The 13,840-nt window shown below is 35.5% G+C and overlaps 2 protein-coding genes across 2 annotated transcripts; one reads left to right on the top strand and one right to left on the bottom strand.

The window, feature by feature from the left end:
• Positions 1-486: 486 nt before the first annotated feature.
• Positions 487-4,530, top strand: LOC130716263 (heparanase-like protein 3). Its single transcript, XM_057566470.1, has 9 exons — positions 487-991; positions 1,313-1,349; positions 1,481-1,664; positions 1,800-1,948; positions 2,525-2,755; positions 2,887-3,076; positions 3,154-3,279; positions 3,687-3,786; positions 3,992-4,530. Exons 1-9 carry the CDS (start codon positions 752-754, stop codon positions 4,304-4,306), a joined length of 1,572 nt encoding a protein of 523 aa, XP_057422453.1. The 5' UTR covers positions 487-751; the 3' UTR covers positions 4,307-4,530.
• Positions 4,531-4,887: 357 nt separating this feature from the next.
• Positions 4,888-13,634, bottom strand: LOC130716264 (probable anion transporter 6, chloroplastic). Its single transcript, XM_057566471.1, has 15 exons — positions 13,141-13,634; positions 12,720-12,865; positions 11,211-11,310; positions 10,890-10,942; positions 10,234-10,308; positions 10,044-10,124; positions 9,847-9,908; positions 8,513-8,577; positions 8,298-8,413; positions 7,302-7,338; positions 6,710-6,805; positions 6,335-6,476; positions 6,204-6,256; positions 5,374-5,460; positions 4,888-5,284 (listed from the first exon to the last, which is right to left on the bottom strand). The coding sequence occupies exons 1-15, from the start codon at positions 13,471-13,473 to the stop codon at positions 5,183-5,185; spliced, it is 1,548 nt and encodes a 515-aa protein (XP_057422454.1). The 5' UTR covers positions 13,474-13,634; the 3' UTR covers positions 4,888-5,182.
• Positions 13,635-13,840: the final 206 nt, after the last annotated feature.

Here is a 13,840-nt window from a genome sequence, read left to right as displayed (position 1 = left end):
AATTCAGATTTGTTCCTTGCAAAATTAAAATTTAGTCATTACTATTACTGATCAATAAAATCTACTACTAGTATATATAAAAGGGGAGGAGGATAGGAAAGTTCTCATCAATTTATTTTTTATGGTACTAAAAATGGTAAAAAAAAATCATTTATGCCTGTTATTTCAACAGAAAAAATAGAAAAAAACTGTGGATCAATTGAATTTCAAATAAGATACAAAGACTCTACACCCAAAAAACTGTTACTTTCTTATCTGTCAAAGAAAAATAAAATATGTTATAAAAAATGAATAAATCTATTGGAGATCCAAGAGTCACAAATTTGTTCCAAAATTTTCTAATGCTAATGAATGCATTATTTTCTCACAGCATTAGGTATCCAAAACATGATTTCATGATTAAATTCCTTATTAGCGATTAATTAATTACCTTAATTAAAAAAGTTCTTACTACATAACCTGAAAATGTGGGTCTATGAAGGGGTGTCTCAGTGTCTGTCATTCTCACGTTTATAAGTACCAAAGTTTCTGCCTGCAAATCTCTGCAATGCACACATGAAAATAAAGTGCCTTTTCCACCAACAAGGAAGCATTTTCTGCAGACAAACATAGCTTCTAAGAAACTTTTCACTTTTCACACTCTTTACACAAACACTTGCAGTCATAAAACCTCTCAAGTTTCAACCCTTCACCTTCATGGCTACCCATTTGTGAAAAACCACAAAGATCTTCACTTTGAGTGATTCTGGAAATGGGTTTTCAAATGAGGCTTCTGGGTCTGTGTTTATGGGTGTGTTTTGTAAGCTTCAATGGAGTGAGTGCTCTGTATGGAAGAGGAGATGAAGCTGTGAAAGGTATTGTTCTTGTTCATGGGAAACATGCTATTGGAAAGATTGATAATGATTTTGTCTGCGCCACTCTGGATTGGTGGCCACCTCAGAAATGTGACTATGGAAAATGTAGTTGGGGTCATGCTTCTCTGCTTAATCTGGTATTGTTGCTTTTTTTTTTTTTGAAATTATTCTGTTTCTAAATCTGTAAAAAAGTTGTATTTTTTTGCTGCTTTTTTTTGGAATTTTTTTAGTTTCTAAATCTGTAAAAAAGCCTCAGTCTGCATGATGATGTTCTTATATTTCTTTGAATGATGCTGGAATCTATTTAGCATGCGTTTATTGTGTCTTAGACTTTTAGCTCAGCTGCAAAGTAATATCTGTAAAATCAGATTTTATTTTCTTTTTTTAGATTATGTCATTGTCTACTCATTGTTTGGGGAGATTATGTTGTTGTATCTTACAATTTTCATCTTTTGCAGGACCTCAACAACAAAATTTTGTTAAATGCAGTAAAAGGTAAGAGCATGTTCTTCACATTGTTGTTATTTTTACATGAAGTTACTTCATTTTTCACTACTTTTTTTGGACAATTCATGATTGTTTTGGGAGTTTATTAAGGTATCTTTTTGTCTCTGAATGTTTTGCAGCCTTTTCACCCTTGAAAATTAGATTAGGTGGCACTTTGCAAGATAAGGTCATATATGGGACTGAAGATAATAGGCAACCCTGTACTCCTTTTATTTGGAACCCAAGTGAAATGTTTGGTTTCACTCAAGGGTGCTTACCGATGCGTAGATGGGATGAGCTGAACAGCTTTTTCAGTAAAGCAGGGTAAAAATCAGTTCTCCCTTTTGAGTTGTTACCTGTGTGTGCTTGTGCTTGTGTTTTAGGACTAGACATATTCATCTTGTTGAGTTGGCAACTTTGTTTGTAACAAGTTTAACATTAATGATAGGTATATTTCAGGGCTAAGGTTATCTTTGGATTAAATGCTCTTGCTGGAAAACATGTAGTAAATTCCAGTTCTGCTGTTGGGCCTTGGAACTACAACAATGCTGAATCTTTTATAAGTTACACTGCAAGAAAGAAGTACACAATTCATGGCTGGGAACTTGGTAAGTGCATGCAGCCCTCATTACACATGCCTAGTAACTGCTACTGGCATAATACCTGCTTGTTCAGATCAACATTGTCAGAATTGATTTTGGATAAAATTGAGTTTGTTAGAATTGATTATGGTAAAGTGAGTTGAAAGTGAACTCATTTGTGTTTGGATAGGTTTATGGGAAAAGTGGCTTCAGCTAATTTTGTGAAACTTAGTTATGAAATCTCAAAATTGATTATGTCTACCGCAGAAGCTACTATCTCTAGCTTCTCTGTAGAATTGATTGTCAATTATCTATACACCTAAAAGTGATTCTGGTCAATGAGAATTGATTCTATGGTTCCCCAAACATCTATATAGCCATCTATCAAGGCACGAGTTCACTTGAAAATGATAAACATTCTTCCCCAAATTTAACTTTTGATATGAATATTTGCAGTTACCAAGTAACTTCTGTTAAAAGAAAGAAAAACAGCAAATTTTGCTCTATAGAATTAACTATGCTGTTGTATAAGCCATAGTGAATCTCTCTTCCTTGAGAGCTTGTGTAATTGGACTAACTACAAGGAGCATTTTTTGTGTGCAGGCAATGAATTGTGTGGAAATGGAATCGGAACAAGTGTTACTGCAAGTCAATATGCTTCTGACATAGCTGCTTTAAGAAACATAGTTCAAAATGTATACAGAGAGATTAAGCCTAAGCCACTAGTCATTGCACCTGGGGGCTTCTTTGATGCAAATTGGTTCAAGGAATTTTTAAGCCACTCTGGTAAAACTTTCGATGTGGCTACACACCACATTTATAACCTTGGAGCAGGTATCTTCCAATAAATAGATAAAAACCTCTTATGTTCCAAAATCACTAAATAAGCTCCAACAAGTGCTATTTGGTTTGCAACCAAACGGTTTCCAAGAATTTGATTATAACTGAGTGCTACTTTCTTACAGGAGTTGAGGACAAACTAACTGAAAAGATTCTGGACCCTTCCTATCTTGATGGAGTGGCTAGCACATTCAGCAGCCTCAAAAAAATACTTCAAAGTTCAGCAACCTCAGCACAAGCATGGGTTGGTGAGGCAGGAGGGGCTTACAATAGTGGCCATCATCTTGTGTCAGATTCATTTGTCTATAGCTTCTGGTCAGTGTAATTTGTCAATATATAAGTATTCATTCCTTACAAGTGTTCTGTCTAAAATGTTATCATTTGACATACAGGTATTTGGATCAGCTTGGCATGTCAGCTACATATGGCACCACTACATACTGCAGACAGAGTTTGATTGGAGGAAACTATGGTTTACTGAATACTGCTACATTCGTGCCGAATCCGGACTACTATAGGTACTGTATTCGAAGAACGGGAATCAACCATGTACACATTGACTAGGTTTTGTGAAATTGCTAAGATACTGGTGCAGATATTGATGAGATTTTGTGACATATTATTGAGATACTGGTGCAGCGGTTATCATCTTGGATATATGCTGTAATCTCAGTAATATCATAAAATTTCACCAATATCTCATTATGCTGATTCGGTTCAGCATCATTATTATATTCTTCCTGAGCTGATACATCAGATTTTGTGCTCCCATGTGTGTGATGTTTGCTTCATTAATTGCTTGGCACATTGTATAGGAACCTATGTGTAATAAGAACAGAACGTTTTAATAAGGGGGTCCCATTTGAAGTGGATTGATAAAACTATTTCATAACATTTCTGTGGTTATGTGCTTTCTTCCTTGCAGTGCTCTTCTGTGGCACCGACTTATGGGGCGGCGTGTTCTGTCTACTACCTTCTATGGGACAAAGAAGATAAGAGCTTATACACACTGTGCAAAGGAATCAGTGAGTGAAATTTCCTACGCATAATTATCTAGTATATAAATTATTTGTAAGATATGTAGCATGTTTGAATCAGCCTCTCTTTCATCAAAATCAATTCTGAAATCTAAAAGCTACTTACAAAAGTTTCTTCCCTGAATTGTTTTTGGCTTCAAAATCAATTGTAGAAGGATTTTAAACATGCAACTAATTTGATACTCTCTTGCAGAATGGAATCACAATACTATTGCTCAATTTGGACAACAGCACAACTGTTCAAGCTGAAGTGGCCTTAACATTTCCTAAGCATCCTTACCATCGTGGGGGTGGACTATTCAGAAGAGAGTACCATTTGACACCAAAGGATGGGGACTTACATAGCCAAATCATGCTACTAAATGGAAACATTCTAACTGTAAACTCAGCTGGTGAAATCCCCCCCTTGGTTCCTCTATATATAGACCCGTCAAAACCAATAGTAGTCCGCCCGCAATCTATTGTGTTTGCTCATATTCCAGACGTTGTGCTTACAGCTTGCAGTTAGGAGCAAGCTCAGTGGCACTAGGCGAAACCGAGAATCGGTTTCACTTAGTGTTTTTTAAAATAAGGGATAGAATACGGGGGAAATGTCTATTTCAATTTCTTGTTGATAGTTTCTCATGATTTTTTTTGGGGGTCATGCACTAGATTTTGATTGGTGTTGCTTGTTTCCCAATGCCATTGTGACAATTTTCAAATTTTATATATAAATTGAAAGTTACCGTTCAATTTCTTGCCATTGGTAATGAGTCATTTTCTCTGTACATTTAATGCTAATGTTTGATTGCATGTCGACATTCAGCTGCAACAATGCATTCAAAAGAAGATTCCCAAAATAATAAATTCAATAGAACGGGAATCTCAAGGACATTCCTTGATCCTTTATCATAAAACCAGAGCCTGAGAGATAAGTCAGGGGCATGTATGTGTACGTTATCCATGACAAGTTGATCATAAATAATGCTTCAGTAAATGGCAACAGATGAAAAACAGAAACCATTGCATGGAAGTTTGGTGAGATGTAAATGACTTCAAAAGGTCTTGTATGGTTGAAACTTGAAATTGAATGATCAAAGGCACCAAAAGTTGGTAGGAAAGGAAAACTACAATAAATTGTTGACTTTCCAAGATTTACAACACGTCACTACATTTTTTGGTGACCAACCAGCATCATCTATAGAAAAATATACAACTGCTATAATAAGCTAAAGTAAAAGAAAAAAAAAAGAATATACATCCAGTAATGTACCTATGCTATCATTTCTTTATACTAAAATGACCTGATTTGTATATACTCTTCAAAAATCAGTTTAGCATGAAGGTTTTCTTAAATTTTGACTTTCTAGGCTGTGTTGAGGGTAATGAATGATCCAAACACGAGTCAGTCTTGCTCAGAAAAACTTTGAGGCTTGCTGCTCGCGAACACTAACCATACAACGGTACCGGTCAAATAGAAGAAGATTGATGGAGCAAACAGTGACATCTACATGGTATAGAGATGAAAAATAAATCAAATACAGAATTATATGTGCGCCAAACAATTAGGGAAAAAAAACATTAGCAGCAACTTACACTCCAAGAATGAGTTGAATCAAGAAGATAGCCGGTGAGGGCTACACCTACAATTCCAGGTACTGCCCCAACAGTATTAGTTATACCCTAAGAGAAACAGAATAAAAAAGAAAGTCAGATACAACCAAAAATAAGCATGTGAAGGCTACACGTGTATCTAATAATTTTGGATATGGCTCACTTTACTCTGCATCGAAGTTAGACAGATACAATTAAAAACAAGTATAAGAAGGCTTTTAACCATGTATACGGATCCAACCTCTCAGCATTAAAAGGAAAATGATTTAGTTCCCGTTTGGATGTGGACCAAAAAGGACTTATTGGGGCTTATCTACCATAAAAAAGCAGTAGATAAGCTCCAATAAGTGCTCTTTGGTCCACATTCATATGGAACTTTAATCTAGGAGAAAGTAGCCTTTTCTTTGTAGTCCTAGATAACATAGGCGAAGGAGGTTCTTTATTTTTAATTGGGAATATCTGATACTCTTCAATGTGGAGCAAAAGTCCATCTACAAGTTAATTACAAACTATAACTCATTATATATAAGGCCCGCCTCAACATGAAATGGCTAGCTGAAAGAATGAATTTCTTGAATTAGAAAAACTAAACTAATGCAATTTTGTAAATGCAGAGAACAACTGTCGAATTTGATAAGAAAATCATGCATCCTTCTTCACGACGTCTTTTCAGACTGCTCAAAATTAATGAAGGGTATACAAAAATATCTTGAGAATCAGGGATATATTGTTTTTCAGGATACTTTGCCAAAATGCCTTCTTAGAACCTACATTGTATGATATAAGAGTTTAAGAAGTGTAAGAAAATATACCAGAAGTACACTTGCATATTCTGGTGATATGTCTTGATGGGTACAATAAAGTCCTGCCAAAGCAGATAAATACACAGAAAGTCAAGGCCAAGAAAAGCATATAAAGTATATTTAAAGGATTATCTTAGTACCTGACAGGGCGAAGCTTGAGAGAGCTAAACCAGCTGTTAGAATGCCCACAACCTCCCAAGGTGGTAACCCTAGGTCTAGCGAGGAAAGAGTCATGCAGAGTGCAGGCGACAAAAATCCAATTGACTGGCAGATCTTTCGAACCTATGGATATAAATATTTAAGACAAATTCAGGCAACCAAGAAATTCAGAATAAAAGTCAAGCTACTGTGTCTACATCCAATCCAACTTAGATGCAAAATTTAGCATTAATCGTGGCTACAAAACATGAAATCAACTCCTTTGGACAAAATGATGTCAACTATATCATGCGTGGTGATTATTCATATAATATATAACAATAAGTGATTTGAGGATGCTCCAATGCCTCTCATACCGTAGTGGTTTCAACTCCTCTTGAAATCAAGCTGTCAGCTAACTGTGCTGCAATACTAGTCACAAATACTGAAGCCATTGGCGGAAGAATAGACACCTGAAATGGTTAGGAACTCAATTTTTAGGTATGTATGTGACTTGGGCCTGCTTCCTCTCAAAAGAATAATTTTATGCAATGTTTTAAAATGATTTTCTTTCATATTTATTGAAAAAGCAATGTCATATCATATTAAGGAAGGGTCTTTAATAAAATCCTTTGAACACACGCCCAACTATTAGTATGAAGGCTAAAATATGCCGAACGAATTATATGTAATTTTTTTTATCTTTTATCAATGTAATGAGTTTTGAAGCATGTAACACCACTTGTTTACAACAACTACTAAAATGGATGATGGATGTGTAATCCATTTTGAACTAACATCAATGTATTGAGTCTCGAGTTTATTTTTATCGTTGAAAATAGCTTACTGCACATCCTATCAGTCAAAACCAAACGTAAAGAATAAAAGTAGTTCATTTTCCTTCTGAAGTATGAAGAAACTGGATCAGCTAAAAGTAAAACAAGAAAGAAAAAAGAATATTAATCGTACCCAAGCCGCTTCTGTCAGATTTAGGTTCAGCGCCTCACTACATATCAAAAGATGGACGAATTAGATTCTCCATTGGGTCAAAACCGTAAATAATGCTAGAATTAAAAGTTCTGAACAAATTTAAAAATAAATCTTAATTGATGATCATGTAAAACACAAAACTGTCTAATCCCTCACACAATTTTTTTCATAACTTAGCTTTAGTCAAATGACTGTCAGTGACCATTATTATGCAGAGTCTCTACTAAGTAATGATGAGCCATAATAAAGAAAACTTGGGTCTTTTCAAGGCACTGTAGAGGTTTCCATGGCTCAGGCAGCGGATGCAAACCACAAGGAGGTTTGAATGATGCATAAATATGTCAAAACTATCACCTAAGTGCAAAAAGGTCTTAAATCAAAACTGTTTTGATACGAGAAAATTCGTTACTGGTATCAGTTCTTTCTAAGCATTGAAGGAGAAAATAGAAAGAACTTCACAACTTCAGGAATCCAGAACGCACCCGTGGAACTTTAAGTGAGAGAACTATAGAATTTATTATTCTTGATTCACATGATCTAATGGCCAAACCTTATTTATAAATTATTTATAATTATTTTAGCTTCTTATTTCCGAAATTAATAAATATTAACATGATCAGCAGAAAAATATAGTATCATATCATCCAAAAGCAATAGGGCTCTACATAACGTCGTCAAACAAATTTCAAATTTACTCAGAATATAAAATTCTAAAATGCAATAAAAGTAAGTTTGGTTCCAGTTTATGTGTATGTAAGTTGAAACCAGCACCTTTATTTCATATCCGTGATATGATAATTTAATTAAATTAAATTTCTTTATCTTGAAATATGCTCGATAAGTATGTGTTTAACTCAAAAAAACAAAGAATCAAATTATTAGTGCGAAAAATCTCAATGAACCTCCTGATAACCGGGCTGCAACAAAAGATAGCAAAAAGTAGAAACATGCAAAGCATTAAATGCTGAAAGGTACCTAAAATATGTGGGAAGCCATGAAAGACAGGTATAGTGACCCCAGCTACCGCAGAAATGAGCATATATCATTGCCCACACAGCACGGCTTTGGAAAAAGGCTTTCCATGGAACATCCTGCATATTAAGAACAAGACACAAAACAAAGTTCCATTTTGGAATTCCACTCCCCTTGAAGAAGACACAAAAGAAGTTCAATTTTTTTTTTACCCATACCTTCAATGAGCCATTCAATTCTTTTAGAGATGTTTTCCACGATCTTGTCATGGTGCCTCGGGATGCTGTGAGACAATCAAAGTCAGAAGTAGAAAACAACCAATTGAACTATACGGCTCAAAATAAGTAAACAAATAATGAAAGCCTTGAACTGAACAGAAAAGACAGTTTTTTTTATGAATATGCAGGCTTATATGACCATGAGGACTAGTCCACTTATATGCTGACAAGACGACTTTTGCTGTAAGTGCATGTGAGTGGACCGATGGCTGTGAAATTATGGGTTCTGACCATTCTCAATGTTACGACCAAGAATCAGAGAGGGAGAAAGAGGAAGAATATCAGAGAGAATAGGGGAATAGAGAAGAGTTTCATTATCACATAACTATCAACAACATAACTATTCTACTAGGCCTAAGCCTATTTATATAGGCACCCCTAATATATCCTAACACTCAAGGAGAGTAACTTTTGGGTATAGTCACTACTCAAAAAAGCAGCAGCTGATGGTGCTGTGGTCAATGGCGTTCTAAGTGGAAGCCCTTCAAAATAGGCACAATGAAGGTTCCGAAAGATAAACAAGTCAAACAACCCAAGACGGCTGCAATGAAAGCAACCTAGGGTTGACATTTCAGCACGAAAGTAGAAGTAGAGTCCCAGATCAGGAGCTTTAATACCAACTTGATGATTTACTTGATGACTCACTTGAAGGACCGACTCTAGAATAGAATAAACTCAAGGCAGGCACACGAAAATCCTATATCAGCAAAAAAAGGAAACCCAGATTGGTCTAGCAGCAAATCCAATCGTTTAAAACTAAATGCTAGCAGCAAACAAGTATGAAGAGACCTATAAAAGAGATCTATAGAGCACCAAACACCAAAATGCTTCATAGATTTCTAAAGTGACCTATATAAAGAGACAAGAAAAACTTCTAGATTATGACTTATAGATAGAGTATTATGGTAAGCACCGAACCACAAGATGTGTAAACGTTACATACAAGGCTATGAGGTGGTGCGTCAACGATCATTTTGCAGCAGTTGTGGTGGAGATGAAAACAAAGGTGACACCCTCAAACAAGCCAGTTTAAGCAGGCAGGAAATGAGGAGGAGGTCCAAAGTGTTTTCTAACAAAAACAAAATGTTTGCAATAGATTGGATGATAAACTAGATATGAACTTATAAAATTTAAACTCCAGCATTCCATGAAGCCTAAAAGATTGTAAAACTTTTCCAACGAGAAGGGTGTAATTTATCATCATTCACTCAGTAACAAACTGTTTTAGTTCAAATTAAGAAACCATCATAAACTAAAATAGATCAAGTACTCACATGAAAGAGATTCTGCAGTAAATTGTGTTTCACCTCCATCAATAACTTGAAACCCCAAAAACCTTCGAAATTCATGGCAATAACACATGTTATAATTTTAATCAAACTGCCTTATTTGCAGCTCATTATGTTTATCCGAAGAACTTCAATGCTATGAACTAGTAGATATGGGAAAAAGAAAAACTATTTCTACTTACCACGCAATCCCCAAAAGACCAAATGCATAGAATACTGATTCCCAACCAAGATTTTGGATCAAGGGAGGAGCAAAAAGAAGCCTGACAGATATCTCAGCGTTAAAAGTGAGGGTTGATAATGAAAAAACAATAAAATCCTGTGTTATTCTTATTTCCATTTATATCCAACTGCATACTGGAGAATGCATACCCCAAAACACTTCCAACACTCAAGCCCCCAAACACAAATGCTACTGCCCGCGAGCGCTCCTCCAATGGTATTAACCTGCACACGGCGATGAAGCTTACCAATCAAAAGGGAGAAAAATATTACAACTGGCACTCAAAACTACTTTATTTGCTTACAACTTAAAAGACCAAGATCTATAATCAAATCTAAAAACACGTACACAAGCTTTAAGTGTAAGTTGTAATTCCGCATGTAGTTGGCGGAGGTAGGAAGCAAGTATTTCATCAGAAGTTAGACTTTTCTAAAAAAATTGATAAAAAAACAGCCTTAATGATGAAAAAATGGTGTGGTACTTTGGAACTGACCCTAAACAACTAAAGCAATATGGTTTTACAAATTTTGGGATTGAGTTGTGTGGATAGGTGAGTGAAATGGTTAAAAGATTTGTCCACATCCAAACAATTTCTTAGTGTTCTGTCTCTTTTTTTGCCACAAAACTTGTTTTAGGTGAGAAACTAAAAGTGTCAAGTAATTATAGTTAAAAGGAAAATAATCTAAAAATCAATATACTCATTAAAAAGTAAGCAGAAGATAAGTAAATAATCAAATTACATAATAAGCATACAAATCAACAGAGCATCAATTTGAACCAAATACGTATTTGGATGTTTACATGCCTGGCAATGAGATCAGTAGCAGCAGATGGTGAAACACCTTCGCCTATCCCAACCTAGATATGCAACAGAAGGGAAGTGCTTAATAATGTTGAAAAGCATGTTGAATGCAAACCAGGTTGAGTTAAATAGAAATAAGTACACATAAAAAAAGTAAGAAACACGACATATACACTAACTACAGTTGATAGAACATCCGGTGGAAACACAATAAAATCATGACATCCTGTGATCTTAATTAAGGATTCAGACATGAGCAGACATTAAATCTGAAAAGTAAGGGAAAAGTTCTGCATTAGGAAAAAAGACAATAAATTTACTGACCAAAATTCTTGACAATGCTAAACCAGGCATATATCCAGCAAGAAAAGGAACACAAGCTGTAGCCACAGACCATATCAATACTCCAACTTGAAGAACTTTTCTGAAACAGAAAGATAACATTGCATCATCATAAGCCCAAAACTGAGACTAAAGTATGTAGTACCAACTCTGAACGAAATGTTTGTCTAATTACCATCTCTTTCTTTAAGACTTGAACATGAGTTACTCAATTGACTCTCATTTTATAAAAGGAAGTTATAGATGATAGAATAAAGAATGTTTAGCTGATGATTTGTAAATAATATAGTAGGTAGGACAAATGGCATCTTTTAGATATCTCAGTTTAATCTTGCATCTTTCCTTGGAACATAAGTATAATTTGATCAGGTAGCAAAATGTGAGGAAAAGTGCATTAAAAAAATTAATTTTTTTGTTTTTGTTTTACAGATACCTGAATTTCATAAAGGGTTCCAGTTCCAGATTTTACTTACTAAATGACACCTGAATTTCATTCAAGACCAAAATTTAAAAAAATTAATAATCATCCTGACTTTTAAACGTGAGATGTATGCATCATATTTATAGAGTAGGAAAGGTGTACGAAGTGGATGATTGTCAAAGCGGTGGATCAAAGACGAAAAGTACTATTTTGTAGAAGAAAATATGCTAAAATTTGGCGTTCCAAAACAAATTTCTCTGTTCCTTCCAGAATATAAATGTAGACAAGATAAAATTTTCTGAGTAGAAAATACTCCCTCCGACCCCTATTATAAGGGACGGAGGGAGTAACGAATTAAAGAAACATGAAAGTAAACTTAGACATAAAGCAGGAATAAAGGCACTATTCTTTTACCGATATCATCTTAGAATTTGTGTTAGGCCTAAGTCTACACCAATAACTAGCTTAGGAGTTAGGATTGCTCTACTCTCTATAAACACTTATTTGGTCATATCTCTAGTCCATGTAGAACTTCTCAACATACCTCCTCATGCTCAAGGCTGGACATAAAGCGTGAAATTTGCAGGAATGAATATTTGTGAGTGGTCCATATATGGGTGGTCTCCAATAAATGGATCTAGGATAGACTCTGATATACCATCTTAGAATTTGGTTTACGCCTAACTCTCCCCCACAAGCTAGCTTAGGGTGAGATTGCTCTGCCCTATATAAACACTATATTGATCAAGTTAAAGCGACCAGCTTAATTTATGCTTTATTCTAATGAGTTCCACACTCATTTTCCACATCTTCTCTTTCCCCATAATCAATTCTAGCACTCAGAAGCTACTCACTAGATTTGATTTTTCCTAGAGAATCAATTGTAGAATAATTTCCAAACAAGCAGGCCCATGCAATTAAATTTCTACTTTATTTATAAATACATTTGGTATGTTTGTAATTGGGGCCCCATCCTTCAAAATTCTAGACATAAAAATTCAGAAATCTTTAGCAAAGAGCAACAAGGTCAAGGATATAAAAAACTTCTATAGTCTGCACTAGTAACTAACCTGCCCCCAAATATCTTGGCTAGCCAACCCCCAGGCAGCTGACTCAATGCATAACCCCAGAAGAATGAGGACTGAACCAACCCTGCAGTTGATGAGTTCCACCCAAATTGATGAGACATTGGAATTATAGCAATACTCAAGTTCACCTGCACCAAATCAAATCAATGAGAATGCCAACAATGCTCTTAAGTTAAACACACAAAAAAATAATATTTAAATTAAAAATCAGTACTTTCTTAAATAATCAGAAACATCTAATAAAGTTCATTAAAACCAAGCCCCACCAGAAACCCAATTCAGAAGTGATTCCATTTGAATAAAGCTTTTTCCTTTAGCACTAAATTGAGATGGAAAACCAGTTTCTGCTTCTGGGGTTGTAAGAAAGGAAAGTAAAACTTGAAAAAAGGAAGAAAGCAACAACCTTGTCCATGTTGCAGATAACAAAGGCCAACGATGTGGTGCCGATGATTTTGTATCTAGAAGGAAGATTCTTCCAAGGTGGCCAGTTACCTGACAAATTCTGCAGGTCATCAAGGTCAGTGAGAGCTTTGGCCTTGGCTTCTGACACTCTCTGTGCTTCTTCCACATTTTGCTGAGTGCTCTTGCATACAGTTCTGAGTCTGAGGTTGGAAGGTGCTGAGAGGTGGAAGTGAAAGCGTTGAAAAGAGGTTTGGATAAGAGGGGTGTGTGAGTGTGGTCGGTGAGTTTGGGTGAAGAAGCATGAGTTATTTGGCCTGAGAGTGAAGTTGGCCATTTTGTGAGTATTCAAGTTGGTTGCAGTTGCAGGAAGAATGGAAGAAAAGGGAAAGTGATTAAGAGGAGGTGAAGAAGAAGGATCAGTGTATGGTGTTGTTTTGGTAGTGCCATAACATGAACATCACACAAGGCATTTTTGTGTGTGTGTTTTGTTGATGTTTTACAAGGTGGACACGGAGGACCTTGTGTGTGTGGCTCACATCAAAATGGAAATTTGGAATGTGAAACACGTCATTGAATAATGTTATTTCTTTTGTCAAATAAGACGCTAAGTGTTGTTTGGTTTTTAGTTTGAAATTGTTTTCATCTAATGGAGGTTCAAAGCCTCTTTCACGTTTGGGGTGTTGGAATATATGACTTTGAAT

Source organism: Lotus japonicus, chromosome 4 (assembly GCF_012489685.1).
Source record: "Lotus japonicus ecotype B-129 chromosome 4, LjGifu_v1.2".
Taxonomy (NCBI): Eukaryota; Viridiplantae; Streptophyta; class Magnoliopsida; order Fabales; family Fabaceae; genus Lotus; species Lotus japonicus.
The sequence above is the reverse complement of the archived record's forward strand: the minus strand, read 5'-3'. Positions and strand labels throughout refer to the sequence as shown.